Source organism: Diceros bicornis, chromosome 7 (genome assembly GCF_020826845.1).
Source record: "Diceros bicornis minor isolate mBicDic1 chromosome 7, mDicBic1.mat.cur, whole genome shotgun sequence".
In the NCBI taxonomy this organism is placed as follows: Eukaryota; Metazoa; Chordata; class Mammalia; order Perissodactyla; family Rhinocerotidae; genus Diceros; species Diceros bicornis.
In genome coordinates, this window is record NC_080746.1 from 63,887,246 (window position 1) to 63,902,543 (window position 15,298).

The 15,298-nt window shown below is 36.6% G+C and overlaps 1 protein-coding gene and 1 pseudogene across 1 annotated transcript; both read right to left on the bottom strand.

Annotated features, from left to right (window-relative positions):
* Positions 1-400: 400 nt before the first annotated feature.
* Positions 401-1,367, bottom strand: LOC131408092 (olfactory receptor 56B34-like; annotated as a pseudogene).
* Positions 1,368-12,303: 10,936 nt separating this feature from the next.
* Positions 12,304-13,269, bottom strand: LOC131408093 (olfactory receptor 56B34-like). Its single transcript, XM_058544654.1, has one exon. It carries the CDS (start codon positions 13,267-13,269, stop codon positions 12,304-12,306), a length of 966 nt encoding a protein of 321 aa, XP_058400637.1.
* Between the last annotated feature and the right edge of the window lie 2,029 nt (positions 13,270-15,298).

The window sequence follows — 15,298 nt, forward strand, 5'->3', positions numbered from 1 at the left end:
TATACTTTCTATAGATTTATTTTCAAGTTCACTGATTCTTTCCTCTGCCATCTCACATCTGTTGTTGAACCTCTCTGGTGAGTTTCTTTTTCAGTTATCATACTTTTCAACCTCAGAAATTCCATTTGATTCTTTTATATAGTTTCTACCTCAATAGATTATCTGCTTACGGATTCATTGTCCTCATATTTTTCTTTAATTCTTTAAGCATGGTTCTCTTTAATTCTTTGAATATCTTTACAATAGCTGCTCTAAAGTCTGTGTTTGATAAACCCAACATCTAGGTCTAACAAATTATATTTAGCTAATGAAATAGGGAAATCAGATTCCAACCTGCGTCAGTTGGGTTTCAAACCTGTGCTCTTTTGCAGTATCTCATATCTCATTCTTTAAGTTTGTGTTACTTCTGGGACATATTCTCATCTAACTCAAGCACCCTCTGGAAGCCCACTCTTAGGTCCTGGGCTCTAAGAGCATATACCATGGGGGTAAGGGCTGGGGGGATGACAATGTTAAGAACATTAAGAAGAACAGGGAAGATGGGAACTGCTTTTCCTGCTAGCTGGGCTATAGACACTACAATAATGGTTGTGTAGAAGAAGAATATGAGGATGAGATGGGAACTGCAGGTGCTCGGAGCCTTGACTATTGCCTCCGCAGAGTTCAGTCACAGCACAGAGCTAAAGATCAGAACATAGGAGATAAAGACTAGAGCCATGTCACTTCCCCCAAGGACTCATGCCAAAGCCAACTGATAAAACCTATTAATGGTGTTATCATCACAGGCCAAGCCAGTGACCCCTGGGTTAGAGCACATGCAGTGCTCAATTTCATTCTTGGTGCAGTAGTGTCTCTGGGCAGCCAGTACAGGCACTAGGGTGGTGAGTAGGACATTCCTAAGCACCATGAATACTATGGTTTTGACCACAAAAGCTTCAGTAACTATGGAGGAGTATTGAAGTGGGTGGCAGATGGCTACATAGCTATCCACAGCCATGCAGAAGAAGATGGTTGACTCCACGCTAATAAAATAGTGAACAGCATAGATTTGAGTAAAGAACTCAAGGAGGCTGACGGCTTTGACATCAAATGAAAAGATGGCCAGAATCTTGGGCATGAGGGTAGTAGCCAAGCCAATGTCCACTACAGCCAGGATACTAAGGAACTGATACATTGGCTGGTGCAGGTTAAGCTCATGGTGAATGTTGATCACAATGAGGATATTGGCACCAAGAGCTAAGAGGTAGATCAGAACCAAGGGCAAGGAGAGCCAGTGTTGCCACTCATGAAAGCCTGGGAGTCCCAATCAGGATGAACTTAGACACTTGAAGTCTTGAGCTATTAGTTTGACACTGGGAGATATCCATATCTTGGGGCATCTTAATCCTTAGTGTCGGTCTGTAGATAAAGAGATACAAGAAGGAAGCTTGGTTAAGTCTTCAGCTGAGATTCAGATTTAACTTAAAGACATGACTCGCTCTTAGTCCCTTCGATGATCATGATATTCCCCCACGTCTCTGGAAAATGTTCTTAAAGAGTAACTGAGATGTCCAAAATAGGCCCTAAAAGGAAGATTACAGCAGAAACAGAGTCAGAGGGGAATCATTTACTGGCTCCATGTCACTCAATGGTGTTTTTTTACATGGAGCAAGAGGATGTGCACAAAAAGCGGGAGACACAATCATTATGAGCAGTCTGATTTTTCAGGAGGCAAACACTAAGTACAGAATAGATATACTCCTTCTTGGACGTCTTCTAGGGAAGAATGAGAAGTCAAAACAAAAATTATCATAATGATTTTGTTTTGTATACAGTGAAGATGTTCTCACAAAAACACCTTTGAAAGACCTTTTTTGAATTTGAGGAAATTGAGGTTCATAGAAGTTAAATGATTTATCTGAGTTTAGAATTTTAAATGATAAATGAGCTGGGACTAAAATCTTAGTATTTTGTATTTTGTTGCTAGGCACTTTCCATTAAACTATTGCTGATGGCTTGATACAAATGGTTCTTTTAAGGTATAACCTCTTCTCCCCTTCTGATCAAAAAAGTTAAACTGAAAACATATTAAAACCCATGTTTTTCAATTTACTGATTTTTTTAAATACTGCCATATGTAAGATGATTAAATTTCCAGTAACTTTCCTACCACTTCTAAATTTGAGTGGGACTTTCCCAAGCGCATTATTTTAAAAATACGCAAAACCATATTTTTTTTCTTAAGGGAATTTTAATATGTACTAGATTTAACTATCATAGATATTTTAACATTTAAATATTTACATATTTATACTTAGATGAAATCAATGTTCTTCATATATCTTTTCATAACAGTACCTCCCCATTTGTGAGGTCATATTTTGATTCAAATCTTGCATGGCTGTAGAACATTTTCAAGTTATTTTATCAGAAAGGGAAAATGGGCAATATAATTTGAATGGATTAGAGAATAATTTTCAACTCAGAATTTTGATTACTATTCATTTCTCATTACTTTTTATCTGCTTCTAGTGGTTAATTACAAAAATGTAACTCATTTATCTTGAATAGATTTTGGTCTACAGTGGAGCAAATATATTTGTATTGTTTTATTTTTCTCCAAATATATAAAAGTTTTAGTTTCTTTTCCCATTCACTGTTGATTTCTCCTTTTGTAAACAGTAAGTTCTTATATGCATTGGGTCTAATATATTCTGCTCCATTTTTCTATCTGTATATTGTGATGAGAGTGCTATAGTGAGTAAAACATTTCTAGATTTATAAGAGATTTAACACACAATAGATTTTTTTTAAACTAAGGTATAGTGGGCATATAATATTATATTAGTCTCAAGTGTAACAATAGATCTTTTTTCCACTTAATATTTTACATTTAAAATTTTAAAGCTCTTTTTAATGTCTAGACTGCCAGGAATATTTTAATTTCTTTGGTTGATTCCCAAAATATTTAAATTTAATGAGGATCATGTGAAATATGAGAATTAATTTGCAAAACCAACATTTTAAAAATATTTTTCCTCTTACTCAGCAATCTGATACATCTCTTCCTTTACTTAAATTTTCTTTTACATATGTCACTAAAGGGCATTATTTATATTCTCAATATTTCACACTATTTTTTTTCACTATATTTGAAGTTTTTGGGTGGAATTTTTTTCTAGAGAATATTTTCTAACTAATTTTTACTAGTACATAGAAAACGTGCAGATTTCTGTTACCTTTCTTTGATTCACTTTACTATTTTATTATCAATTGAAAAATTTTTTCAGTTCCTTTTTCTCTCTGATTTTTCTAGTCAGACCTCATAAATGTTGTAAAAATGACAATTTGAAACTCTCTTTTCCAAATATTATACCTCTTATTTACATTTTTCTGTTATACTTTAATCAGAACAATGTGAAACAATAGTGATAGCAGCAAAACTCATTTTCCCCCTTGACTGATTTAATAAAAGTCTATTAAATTTTTCATTGAGAATGGTGTTGGCTTTTGTGTCTTACAAGTAAAACACATTAACAATGTATTTTATATACTGTAAAAGTTCCAAATCATGAAAGAATTGAGCCTCATGATTCACAAAATCTTCTTATTCTAGGAATCTTTGCCTTATAATTTATTATTCAAGAATCTCTTAGTTTGGTTGTTTACTCACCAGTTTTTTACTGAGAGCCTTCTGTGTGCCTGACACTGTGAGGGTTAAGAGGTTTGCTTTGCATACTCCTCTGGCTGGAGAGCCCCATTTCCTCCAACATGGCCATATCAGAGCAGCCTCATCTCTTTGGCCTCATTCCCAGATACAGCTCCTAACCACTGCACAGGTGAAGAGCCTGATGGAGGGTGAAGAAAGGCAAATTGAGAAATCCGAGGATAATGAGCCAGATACATAGACCAGGACAGAATCCTAGGAAGGTAAGTGGTCCGCCTCCATTGATTCTCCTCCCAGAGCCCATGACATTAGCTGGTTTACTTACTACTGAGAGAGGGACCATGAGGATGCCTTTAGGCTGCTGCCTCCTGCTGGGCTGCTTCCCTTCTCCAGGTTGTTGCTGCCTGTGCTTGGCCTTTTGTTGCTCAGAGCAGATCTATTCCTCTCCCCATCACTCTTGGGATTTTGGTTGTAAATCACAGCTGTGAAATGATCTGGTCTTGGTCTTACTCTCCCTGGGCTCATTCCATGGCAGTCCTCAGTCTCATCCAACTACCTCTGGGGCAGGTTGTTGTCTCACTCCAGCAGGAAGGGTTCTCAGTGACTTTGGAGGCTTGTCTTGATCTCTTCAGGGAAGAATCCTACTTAAACCTAGTCCCAGGGAGCAGGCCCAGCAGATGGATGGCTCTGCCAGCTTGAACTGTTGGAAGAGGTGTGGTATCCCTTCTGTCTAGGCTTGGTTTCCTCCTCACTCACTCTAGCAGGTATAGTCAGTTCTTAAAAATCATTGTGCTATGCAAAATCCCACAAGAAAACCACAGGATTTATGGAAAAAGGGAGTTAGGAGCACAGCACTCAAAAACTTCAGCAGTGACACAAAAAAGAAAACTAATACAGTCACAGAGTCTTACATATGTTAAATGGTTAGGAAAAATACAAATCCTACAATGAATGCAACACTTTTCTATGAAAAAGACATGATATTGCTTGTGCAAGTGGGTGAAAGTGTTGCAGCTCGTGAGTTACCGTGAAGTGGTAGAAGGAGCTTTATCTGCAATCAGAAGGAAAGTTGTAAATTGAATGAAGGTAGCTGTCAGGTGTTAGGGGTATGTGTGTGTGTGTTTTGTGTATTCTCATGCAGTTTTTCTTCAGTTTGATGCAGTTTTCTGCATTCAACCAGTGTTCGTAGGGGACAAAATTGCACAAAGGCAAATGTCAAATTCAGTTACGCCCAACTGTTTTGTAATATATCATTGGTGCTGGAACATGTTTGTACGTTCAGACAAGTGACATAGCAGAACTGACTGTGTCTCCTTTTTCATTTGTCAACAGTCTTCCTGTTTCCTGTATAATGCACGTCAATATAGGAAGATTCCAAGGACTGCCAACTTCAAAAATCTCTATTCCACATACATCTGCCTAGGTCTTTCCATGGCACTTTCCATCTCACTCCTGTGTCTTCAGGGTCTGCCTTTCACTGATCCATCCTCTTGTAATAGCCATCTTTGTATACCTTCAACTCCTCACCTTTTTAATCTATGGCCATCTAAAATCTGTCCTATCACGACATTGAAACTGCTTTTGGTAATGACATCTATACTGCCTAATTGAATTAGCATTGTAGTAGATGGAATACCAATAGAGAACAGATGGCCCACTCTAATTAGAATAATTTAAAAAATGCTTTTTATTGACGTATAATTAACATATAACAGTATATTAAGTTCAGGTGTACAACATAATGATTAGACATTTGTATATATTGTAAAATGGTGAGCACAATGAATCTAGTTAACATCTGTCACCATACGTAACTACAAAAAATTTTTTTCCTTGTGATGAGGACTTTTAAGAGTTTCTCTCTTAGCAACTTTCAAATATGGTATAGAGTATTGTTAGCTATAGTCACCATGCTGTATATTACATCCCCATGACTTACTTATTTTGTAAGTATAAGTTTGTACCCCTTGACCCCCTTCACTCATTTCCTACTTGCACACACCCCCTCCCCCACCTCTGACAACCGCCCATCTGTTCCCTCTATCTATGAGCTTGTTTTTTTTTTTAATTTCACATATAAGCGAAATCTTATGGTATTTGTCCTTCTCTGTCTGAATTACTTCACTTAGCATAATACCCTCAAGCCCACCCATGTTGTTGTAAATGACAAGATTTCATTTTTTATGGCTGAATAGTATTCCATTACATATACCACATCTTCTTTATCCATTCATCCATTGATAAACACTTAGGTTGTTTCCATATCTTGACTATGGTAAATAATGCTGCAATGAACACAGGAATGTATATATCTTTTCCAATTAGTGTTTTGTTTTCTTCAGATAAATAGAAGTGAAATAACTGAATCACATGGTAGTTCTATTTTTAATTTTTTGAGGAACCTCCATGCTGTTTCCATAGTGTCTGCACCAATTTACATTCCCATTAACAGTGCACGAGAGTTCCCTTTTCTCCACGTTCCTTGCCAACACTTGTTATTTCTCAAATTAGAACAATTTGAGAAAAGATTACTTACGAAGGGACTATTGATAAGGGTGTCATCAGTAAGAGATCCTAAGTGATAGCGCAGTTACCTAGGGCTAGTAACAGCACTTGTCACTACCACTAGACCTGAAGGGATGAGGGACTGGCATCTCGAAGTAGAGAGTTGACATAGAGAAGGTTACCTTTTGAGGAGCCTTGTTATTGATTTTGAATTTATTCTATCTCTTCAGATGTGAGTAGTGCTTATTAACTTTAATGCCACTCTTTCATGTTGATTTGGTGTTAAAGAAAAACTGGACATGATGAGCAAATGAAAGTTGATTTTATTCTGATCCCATTGCCAGCAATGGGGGAGAGAGAACAGACCAAGTGTGGATACCCAGTTCTGCTAAAACAAATGGTGGATTTGGGCTGGGATAATGTGTCAGGTGGAATGAATTTAAGCCCTGGGGTGAGCTAGTGGAAAAGTACTGGAGGATTTTAGTGGGAGCTTGACCAATAGGATGTGTCAAGCACATTGAATTATTCCTGAGATTGCAATATTTTTGTCTGTGATTAGGACATCGGTGTTTGCTAATTGGCACTCTTAGAAGATAAGCTCTTATTCACCACAGAGACTGGGAGATGGAGTGCTATCTCCTTCAATATTTACATTTCAAGAGATAGTTCCCAGGTCCTTGAGAAAGACATTTCCTAGGTGTAAAACTGCCAAGAGGTTAGGAGAATATTTATATATATTGCAAAGGGGCAGAGAAAAAATTTACAACTACAAGTTTTCTCAAGAAAATACCCCAAGAAAAAAGGGAGGCCAGAGGCTTAAAGTCAGGATGAGACCTGTACAAAGTTTGGACCAAGCCATCTTGATCTCTGGTTGGTTGTTTTTCTTTCTAGTAGGCAATCTCCGAATGCTGCTGTATTTGTTTGATGCAACCTGTTGTAGTGGAGATGTGGGGTGTGCAAATATATTGATTTATTGTTGAGCTTGTTCCCTATGCTTCATGGGGCATGGCTGTTTATAGTCATGTGAGTCACTGTCTTGTTTTCTAACCCAATCTCCAATATTCTGGGATACCCACTGGTGTTTTTTGACTATCAGCTCACTTCTTGGTCCAAGAGTGTATGTGCAGAAAGATAGAGCTGCCTGTCTACTCCTACTGCACTACTCATTAGTCACCAGGTTGGTTTTCTCATGGCCCTCTGCTTCTGTTAGTATCAGACATTTCTCAGTCTGAATCTACATTAATTTTGTAGTAATCCTTTCCTGTGCATCTTTTGGGCTTCTATTCTTCCCTAATTCCATCACATTTGCCTTTCATCTTTGGAGTTTCCTCATTTTTTCTGTTTCATCAATGGCTCTCCATTTGTTTTGTATCATGTTATAGATTGATTTATTATTGAATATATTGTCCATATTTCTAGGTTTTAGAGTAGGAGAAGAAAGCTGCAATGAGTGCTGCGTTTGTTACATTGATTCAGAGATCTTTGGAACTTATTTACTCTTTGGAATTTTTGAGACTTTCTTCATGGCACAATATTTTATCAATTTCTGAAAATAATGCATTAGAAGAACATGATGTGTACTACTTGTTTTTATTGAGAGTTAGTTCACTCAGCACCCATTCAAAACCACTTTCCCATAACTTTCCACCATCATAAAGACTGGGAAGCCAAAAGTCTTAACTTTTGAATCTTCCTTGCAACTAGAGATGAACCTCAGACTCATTTATGACTAATTAGATACGAGCAAAACTCTGTTGAGACTCCCTGTATAAATTTCTTCCTTCTTCTTGTCTGGAACGTGGAATTGAATGTGGAATATGGTAGCCATAGTTTAGAATGACAGAGTAGTAAATTAAAAAAGCCTGGTTCCTTGATGGCTCAATAGAGCTGCCTTAACAACTGAATTGCATGATATTGTGTGTGTGTGTGTGTGTGTGTGTGTGTGTGTGTGTGTGGCATGAGATAAACTCCAGTTTGGTTAACTACTATAATCTAAGGTCTTTTATACACAGATAAAAACAATCCTAGTTAATGTTTTTTTTTACTAATGTTAAGGAAGCATAGTTTTCCCCTTCTTGATGTTTTGTGCCATGTGCTGGCTAGTCCATTGTCATAATACTCCTGGCTTCTGTTCACTCGTCACTCACTCTCCAGAGTAGGAGGAGTGTCTTAATCTGCATGGTTAATGTGGAAAAACGGTCTAGTAAAGCTCAGTCCCATTCTCTCTTCTAGTCTCTGGAGCACATGTCTCTATGGCTCTCAGCCATGTGGTGACTCCACTTGTAAAGGTCCTATGTCTGCAGGGAAATCTGCAGTTTTGGAGAGTCAGTTTAATTCAAGAATTGTCAACATTTGGTTAATTGACAAAGCATATTGAGGAAGATGATATAAAAATCTATAATTTGGGTATTTGAAATATATACATATATATATGTATTTTTTTTACCTTCCTACTGAAGCCAAGGAAGTCATTTGGAAAGAAGCCACAAGGCACTTAAGTTAAGAATTATGCCTACCTTTCTTGAGGGTGGTGTCGTCTATATAATTAGTCGGAATTTTTATGCATGGGAGATTTGTCTATTCTCCTCTGTGTATTTATTTATTGCATCACTTATTTATATCAGAATGGACTCATGGATATTTATCTTGTACTTTAGTTATAATCCAATACTAGAACTTCTGACATGTAAAGAACTTTGAAATGTCAATCCTACCCTTACAACTAAAAAAAGCAGGAAAAAAAATAAAATTCAATGACTTTTCTTGGAACCATCAGAAAATTGACATTGCAGGGCAATTGATACTGCAAAAATCAGAGAGGTAGGTGAATACAGACAATCTGGCTAATTGGAGTAGAAGCTACTGGAGCCACAAACTGGTAGGAAGACTTCAAAGGTAATTTGGACAAATTGCTGGAGGATTAATGTGGACTATATTGAGAATGAGAAATACTTGGGGGCTGCAGTCTTAGGGAAGCCCCACAGTTTATATCCAGGAACCGCAGCTGATTCTTACAGGAAAGATCCAAGAATGATCCGATGGCTCTGGCAGGAGGAGGGGAAAAGTTAACATTATGAAATAAGCACAGAGCATTCTCCATAATAGAGATCACCTCTCCAGGAAAAAAGATATTATTAGAGCCACATCCCACCTAAAGGAAGGTTATTTCTCTGACTCCAGGATGTCAGTCATGTGACCTCAGTTCACTAACGGGTCCAAGACACTCGGTTGATTTTTGTTTTGTCCAGCTTTTTCTTGATATAAGGATGGGAGTGACAACTTCTAAGCTCTCTTTACCTGTTGGAGCTGAAAGGAAGTCTCTGAGTTCTTTTACACTCAGAGCTTAGCCACATAATTTTTACTAATTTGTTACTTTTCCAATTTCTCTATATCCATTTAAAGATGTTTTGTCCGTCATTTCTACTTGTTCTCACTGGGAAGCTTTGTCTAAACTATCCTATCAGTCATTAGTAGAAATGGAAATCCAATCTCTTGGATGGTCAGATTAGAAGAAATTCCAGTATCTTTCTTTTGAGACTTATTTTTTCCCCCTGAAATGTCAAAGGATCTCAGGGACTTAGTCCAAACACCATGTGGAAAGAGAACAGGCAATTTGACCCATCCATTACTGTACTACTGTTTGTCGGCTGTCAATGCTTCTGTTCTTGGTATGTGGGATCACTGTTTAAAACAGGTGAAAGCACAGGTAGCATGGTCCAATTCTGTCTTTTTGATAGATATAATAAAGTCCTTGCTATCTAACTCACTCTCTCAAAGGAAAGATGATTCAATTCCTTGAGTTTTAGTGGCCTACAGTTCTCACACTTTGGCTTCCAAGTTTACTGCCACAAGTTAGTTTTTTCTTCCCAAAGTCTGCCATGAAACCATGGGATTGGTTCAAGAGAGTCTTCCAACCATATTCATGTGTCATCCTGGAGCCAATATTTCACCCTAATCTATACTCTAGTGTTGAAAGGAATTTTTAAAAAAATGTTTTACCTACTTTCTCTTCTCTCTGTCCTCAAACTTACATCATTTCTCTTATAGGGGAAGTTCCACTTTAGAGAACTTTGGTTTCCTTTATACTGCCAATGAATCCTAGGACCTCAGTGGGATTTCCTTAATTCATTAGAGAAGCTCAGTGTAACACTGAATGTTAAAAAAATAAAAAAGTGACTGACCACACATCTATGGACAGCTAATCTTTGACAAAGGAGCCAAGAACATACAGTGGAGAAAGGAAAGTCTCTTCAATAAATGGTGTTAGGAAAACTGGACATCTATGTGCAAAAGAATTAAAGTAGAACGTTATCTTACACCATACACAAAAATTTAACTCACAATGGATCAAAGACTTGGATATAATATCTGAAACCATAAAATTCCTAGAAGAAAATATAGGCAGTACACTCTTTGACATCGATCTTAGTAGTATATTTTCAAATACCATGTCTACTCAGGCAAGGGAAACAAAATAAAAACAAATGGGACTACATCAGACTGAAACGCTTTTGCAAGGCAAAAGAAATCATGAGCAAAAAGAAAAGACAACCCACAAACTAGGAGAAAATATTTGCAAATCATATATCCGACAAGGGGTTAATTTCCATAATATATAAAGAACTCATACAGCTCAACAACCAAAAAACTACAACTCAATCAAAAAGTGGGCAGATATGAACAGATATTTTTTCCAAAGAAGATGTACAGATATCCAATAGGCACATGAAAAGATGTTCAACATCACTAATTACAGGGAAATGCACATCAAAACTACAGTGAGATGTCACCTCATGCCCATAAGAATGGCTATAATTAACCAGACAAGAAATAACAAGTGTTGGAGAGGATGTGGACAAAAGGGAACCCTCATACACTGCTGGTGAGAATGCAAACTGGTGTAGCCACTATGGGAAACAGTATGGGGATTTCTCAAAAACTTAAGAATAGGACTACCATATGATCCAGCAATTCCACTGCTGGGTATTTATTCAAAGAACATGAAATCAACAATTCAAAGAGGTTTATGCTATTTTCCTGGCAGCATTTTTCACTATAGCCAAGATGTGGAAGCAACTCAAGTGCTCTTCTATGGATGAATGGATAAAGGAGATGTGGTAGATATATTCAACGGAATACTACTCAGCAAGACAAAATCGAGCCATTTGCAACAAAATGGATGGACCTTCAGGGTATTATGCTAAGCGAAATAGGCCAGACAGGAAACGACAAACACTATATGATTTCACTCGTATGTGGAAGATAAACAAACATGTGGATAAGGAGAACAGATTAGTGGTTACCAGATGGGAAGGAGGTGGGGGAGTTGGGTAAAAGGGCACATAATGTATGGTGTCGAATAAAAACTAGACTATTTGTGGTGAACATGATACAATCTATACAGAAACTGATAAATAACAATGTGCACCTGAAATTACACAATGTTATAAACCATTATGACCTCAGTAAGATAATTTTTCAAAAAGTGATTGAAATATTCCTCTCAGTGTTTAATGCAGATTAACTCAAAAATTGGCCAGGAGTTTGTAACGTGACAAAATATCCTGTCAAATTCTTGATTTATATCAATAAGAGAGGTCTCCACAGTGAGTCTTTCTAGAGGATTTAAAATCTGCTATATTTGCTATTAGAAAGAAAAATTGCTGCCAATTTTTGAATGGAATTTTCTTCTATTAATAGAGAAGTGATATATAATTTCACTTAATTTAATATCATTCTTTTTAATGTCATCTTAATTTATACTTTTAAAAATTAGTACTGAGGTTGAATAGAGAGAAAGGGATAAGAGCTGGGACTCGGGAGCCTGACTGCTTGGGTTCTAATTTCACTCTGCAACTTCCTTCCTTTTTGATCTTGGGCAAGTTTCCCAACTTCTTGCCTCATCTGCAAAATGTATAAATAACTATTGCACTTGCTTCATAAGGTTGTTATAACAACTAAGTGACTTAATATTTGTGAAATGTTTAGAACAGTGCCTTGCACATAGTATGTGATATATAAACAGGTGAATTAATTTGAATTGATGTTCCTAGCAATGGCGATATGTGGAATTTTAACTCAAGACTGTTGTACTCCAAAGCCTGAGCTCTTTCTTTAATACCAATTATAAAATTCTATCATTTAAAGTTGGCTCACTTCCTGACCACATTATCACCCAAACCAAGCACCCTCCTGAAGCCCACTCTCAGCTCCTGGGTCCTAAGGGCATACACCATGGGGTTAAGGGCTGGGGGAATGACACTGTGCAGCACATTGAGGACAACAGGGATGAAGGGAACCTTTCTTCCTGCCAGATGGGTGACAGATACTACAATAATGGCTGTGTAGAAAAAGAGAATGAGAATGAGATGGGAGCTGCAGGTATTCAGGGCCTTAGATGTTGCTTCAGCAGAGTTCAGCCTCAGCACTGAGCGAATGATCAAACCGTAGGAAGCAAAGACCAGACCCATGTCACTCCCAACCATAACCCAGGCCAAGGACAAGTGGTAAAACCTATTAATAGAGATGTCATCACAAGCCAGACTAGTGACCCCCAAGTTAGAGCACAGGCAGTGGTCAATCTCATTCTTGGAGCAGTAATGTCGCTGGGCAGCCAGTACAGGCAATGGCATGGTCAACAGGCAATTCCTGAGTACCATGGACAGTGTGACTTTGATCACAAAAGCTTCATTGACTGTGGAGGAGTACTGAAGGGGATAGCAAATGGCTATGTATCTATCCACAGCCATGCAGAGGAAAATGCCTGACTCCATGGCCATAAAAGAGTTGATGGCATAGATCTGAGCAAAACACTCAGGGAGGCTGATGGCTTTGGCATCAAACCAGGAAATAGCCAGGATCTTGGGCATGATGGTAGTAGCCAAGCCAATGTCCACTACAGCCAGGATACTAAGGAACTGATATATTGGCTGGTGCAGGTTAAGCTCATGGTGAATGGTGATCACGATGAGGAGATTGGCACCAAGAGCTAAGAGGTAGATCAGAGCCAGGGGCAAGGAGAGCCAGTGTTGCCACTCATGAATGCCTGGGAAACCCATCAGGATGAACTCGGACACTTGAAGTCTTGAGCTATTGGTTATAGTCTGGGAGATATCCATATCTTGAGACATCTTAATCCTTAGTGTCTGTCTGTAGATAAAGGGAAACAAGAAAGAAGCTTGGTTAAGTATTCAGCTGAGATTCAGATTTAATTTAAAGATATGATTCACTCATAGTCCCTTTGATCATGATATTCTCCCATATTTCTTTTGTCTCCAGAAAATGTTCTTACAGAGCAACTGAGATGTCCAAAATAGGCCCTAAAAGGAAGATTACAGCAGAAACAAAGAGAGTCAGAGGGGAATCAGTTACTGGCTCCATGTCACTCAATGGTGTTTTTTTTACATAGAGCAAGGACGTGCACAAAAAGCAGGAGACACAATCATCATGAACAGTATGATTTCTCAGGAGGCAAACACTAAGAACAGAAAAGATATATCTCTTGGACATTTTCTAGGAAAGAACAAGAAATCAAAAAAGAATTATCATAACAGTTTTGTTTTGTACAGGGTTTAGATGTCCTGACAAAAACAGCTTTGACAGGCCGTTTTCAAATTTGAGGAAATTGAGGTTCATAGAAATTAAATGTTTTATCTGTTTAGAATTTTAAATGATGAATAAGCTGGGACTAAAATCTTGGGTATTCTGTCTTTAGTTGCTGCGCACTTTCCATTAAACTATTGCTGACGGCTTGATACAAATGGTTCTTTTAACGTATAACCTCTTCTCCCCTTCTGATCAAAAAAGTTAAATTGAAAACATATAAAAACCCATGTTTTTCAGTTTACTGATTTTTTAAAATACTGAAATATGTTAGAAGATTAAATTAGTAATAACTTTCCTACCACTTCTAAATTTGAGTGGGATTTTCCCAAGGGCATTATTTTAAAAATATATAATACCATTTTTTTCTTAAAGGAATTTTAACATGTGCTAAATTTAATTACCATAATTACCATAGATATTTTTATATTTAAATATTTACATATTTATACCTAAATGAAATCAATGTTCACTATATATCTTTTCATAACAGTACCTCCCCATTTGTGAGATCTTTATCTTGATTCAAATCTTACATGGCTGTAGAACATTTTAAAGTGATTTTATCAGAAAGGGAAAATGGGCAATAGACCTTGAATGGATTAGAAAATCATCTTCAACTTAGAATTTTGATTACTATTCATTTCTCATTATTTTTTTTCTGTTTTTAGTGGTTCATTACAAAAAATGTGTAGATTTTGGTCTACAGTGGAAATAATATATTTCTATTGTTTTGTTTTACCTCAACGTAAAACAATAGTCTTAGTTTCTTTGCCCATTGACTATTGATGCCTCATTTTGTATACAGTAAGATCCTATATGCACTGGGTCTAATTTATTCTGCTCCATTTTTCTATCTGTGCATTGTGATGAGAGTGCTATAGTGAGTAATACATTTCTAGATTTAGAAGATATTTAACACAAAATAGATTTTTTTTTAAGTAAGGTATAGTGGACATACAATATTATATCAGTTTCAAGTGTAACAATAGATCTTTTTTCCACTTAATATTTTACATTTTAAATTTTGAAGCTCTTTTTAATGTCTAGACTGTAAGGAATATTTTAAATTCTTTAGTTGATTTCCAAAATATTTAAATTAATTGGGATCCTATGAAATATGAAACTTAATTTGTAAAAATTAACATCTTAAAAATATTGTTTCTTCTTAGTCAGCAATTTGATGCATCTCTTCCTTTACTTAAATTTTCTTTTAGATCTGTCACTAAAGGGCATTATTCATATGTCTTGACATTTCACGCTATTTTTTTTTTTTACTATATTTGAAGTTTTTTGAGTGGAATTTTTTCTAGAGAATATTTTCTGATTAATTGTTTCTAGTACATGGGAAACCTGATGATTTCTGTTATTTTGCCTGGATTCACTTGACTATTTTATTATTAGTTGAAAAATTTTTTCTCACTAGTAAAACCTCATAAATGTTATAAAAATGACAATTTGGAGCTCTCTTTTCCAAATACTATACCTCTTATTTACCGTTTCCTGTTTTATTTTAATCAGAACAATGTGAAACAATAGTGATAG

Excerpts from the sequence above, each read along its gene's own strand:
- LOC131408093 (XM_058544654.1), bottom strand. The coding sequence starts at position 13,269 with ATGGATATCTCCCAGACTATAACCAATAGCTCAAGACTTCAAGTGTCC.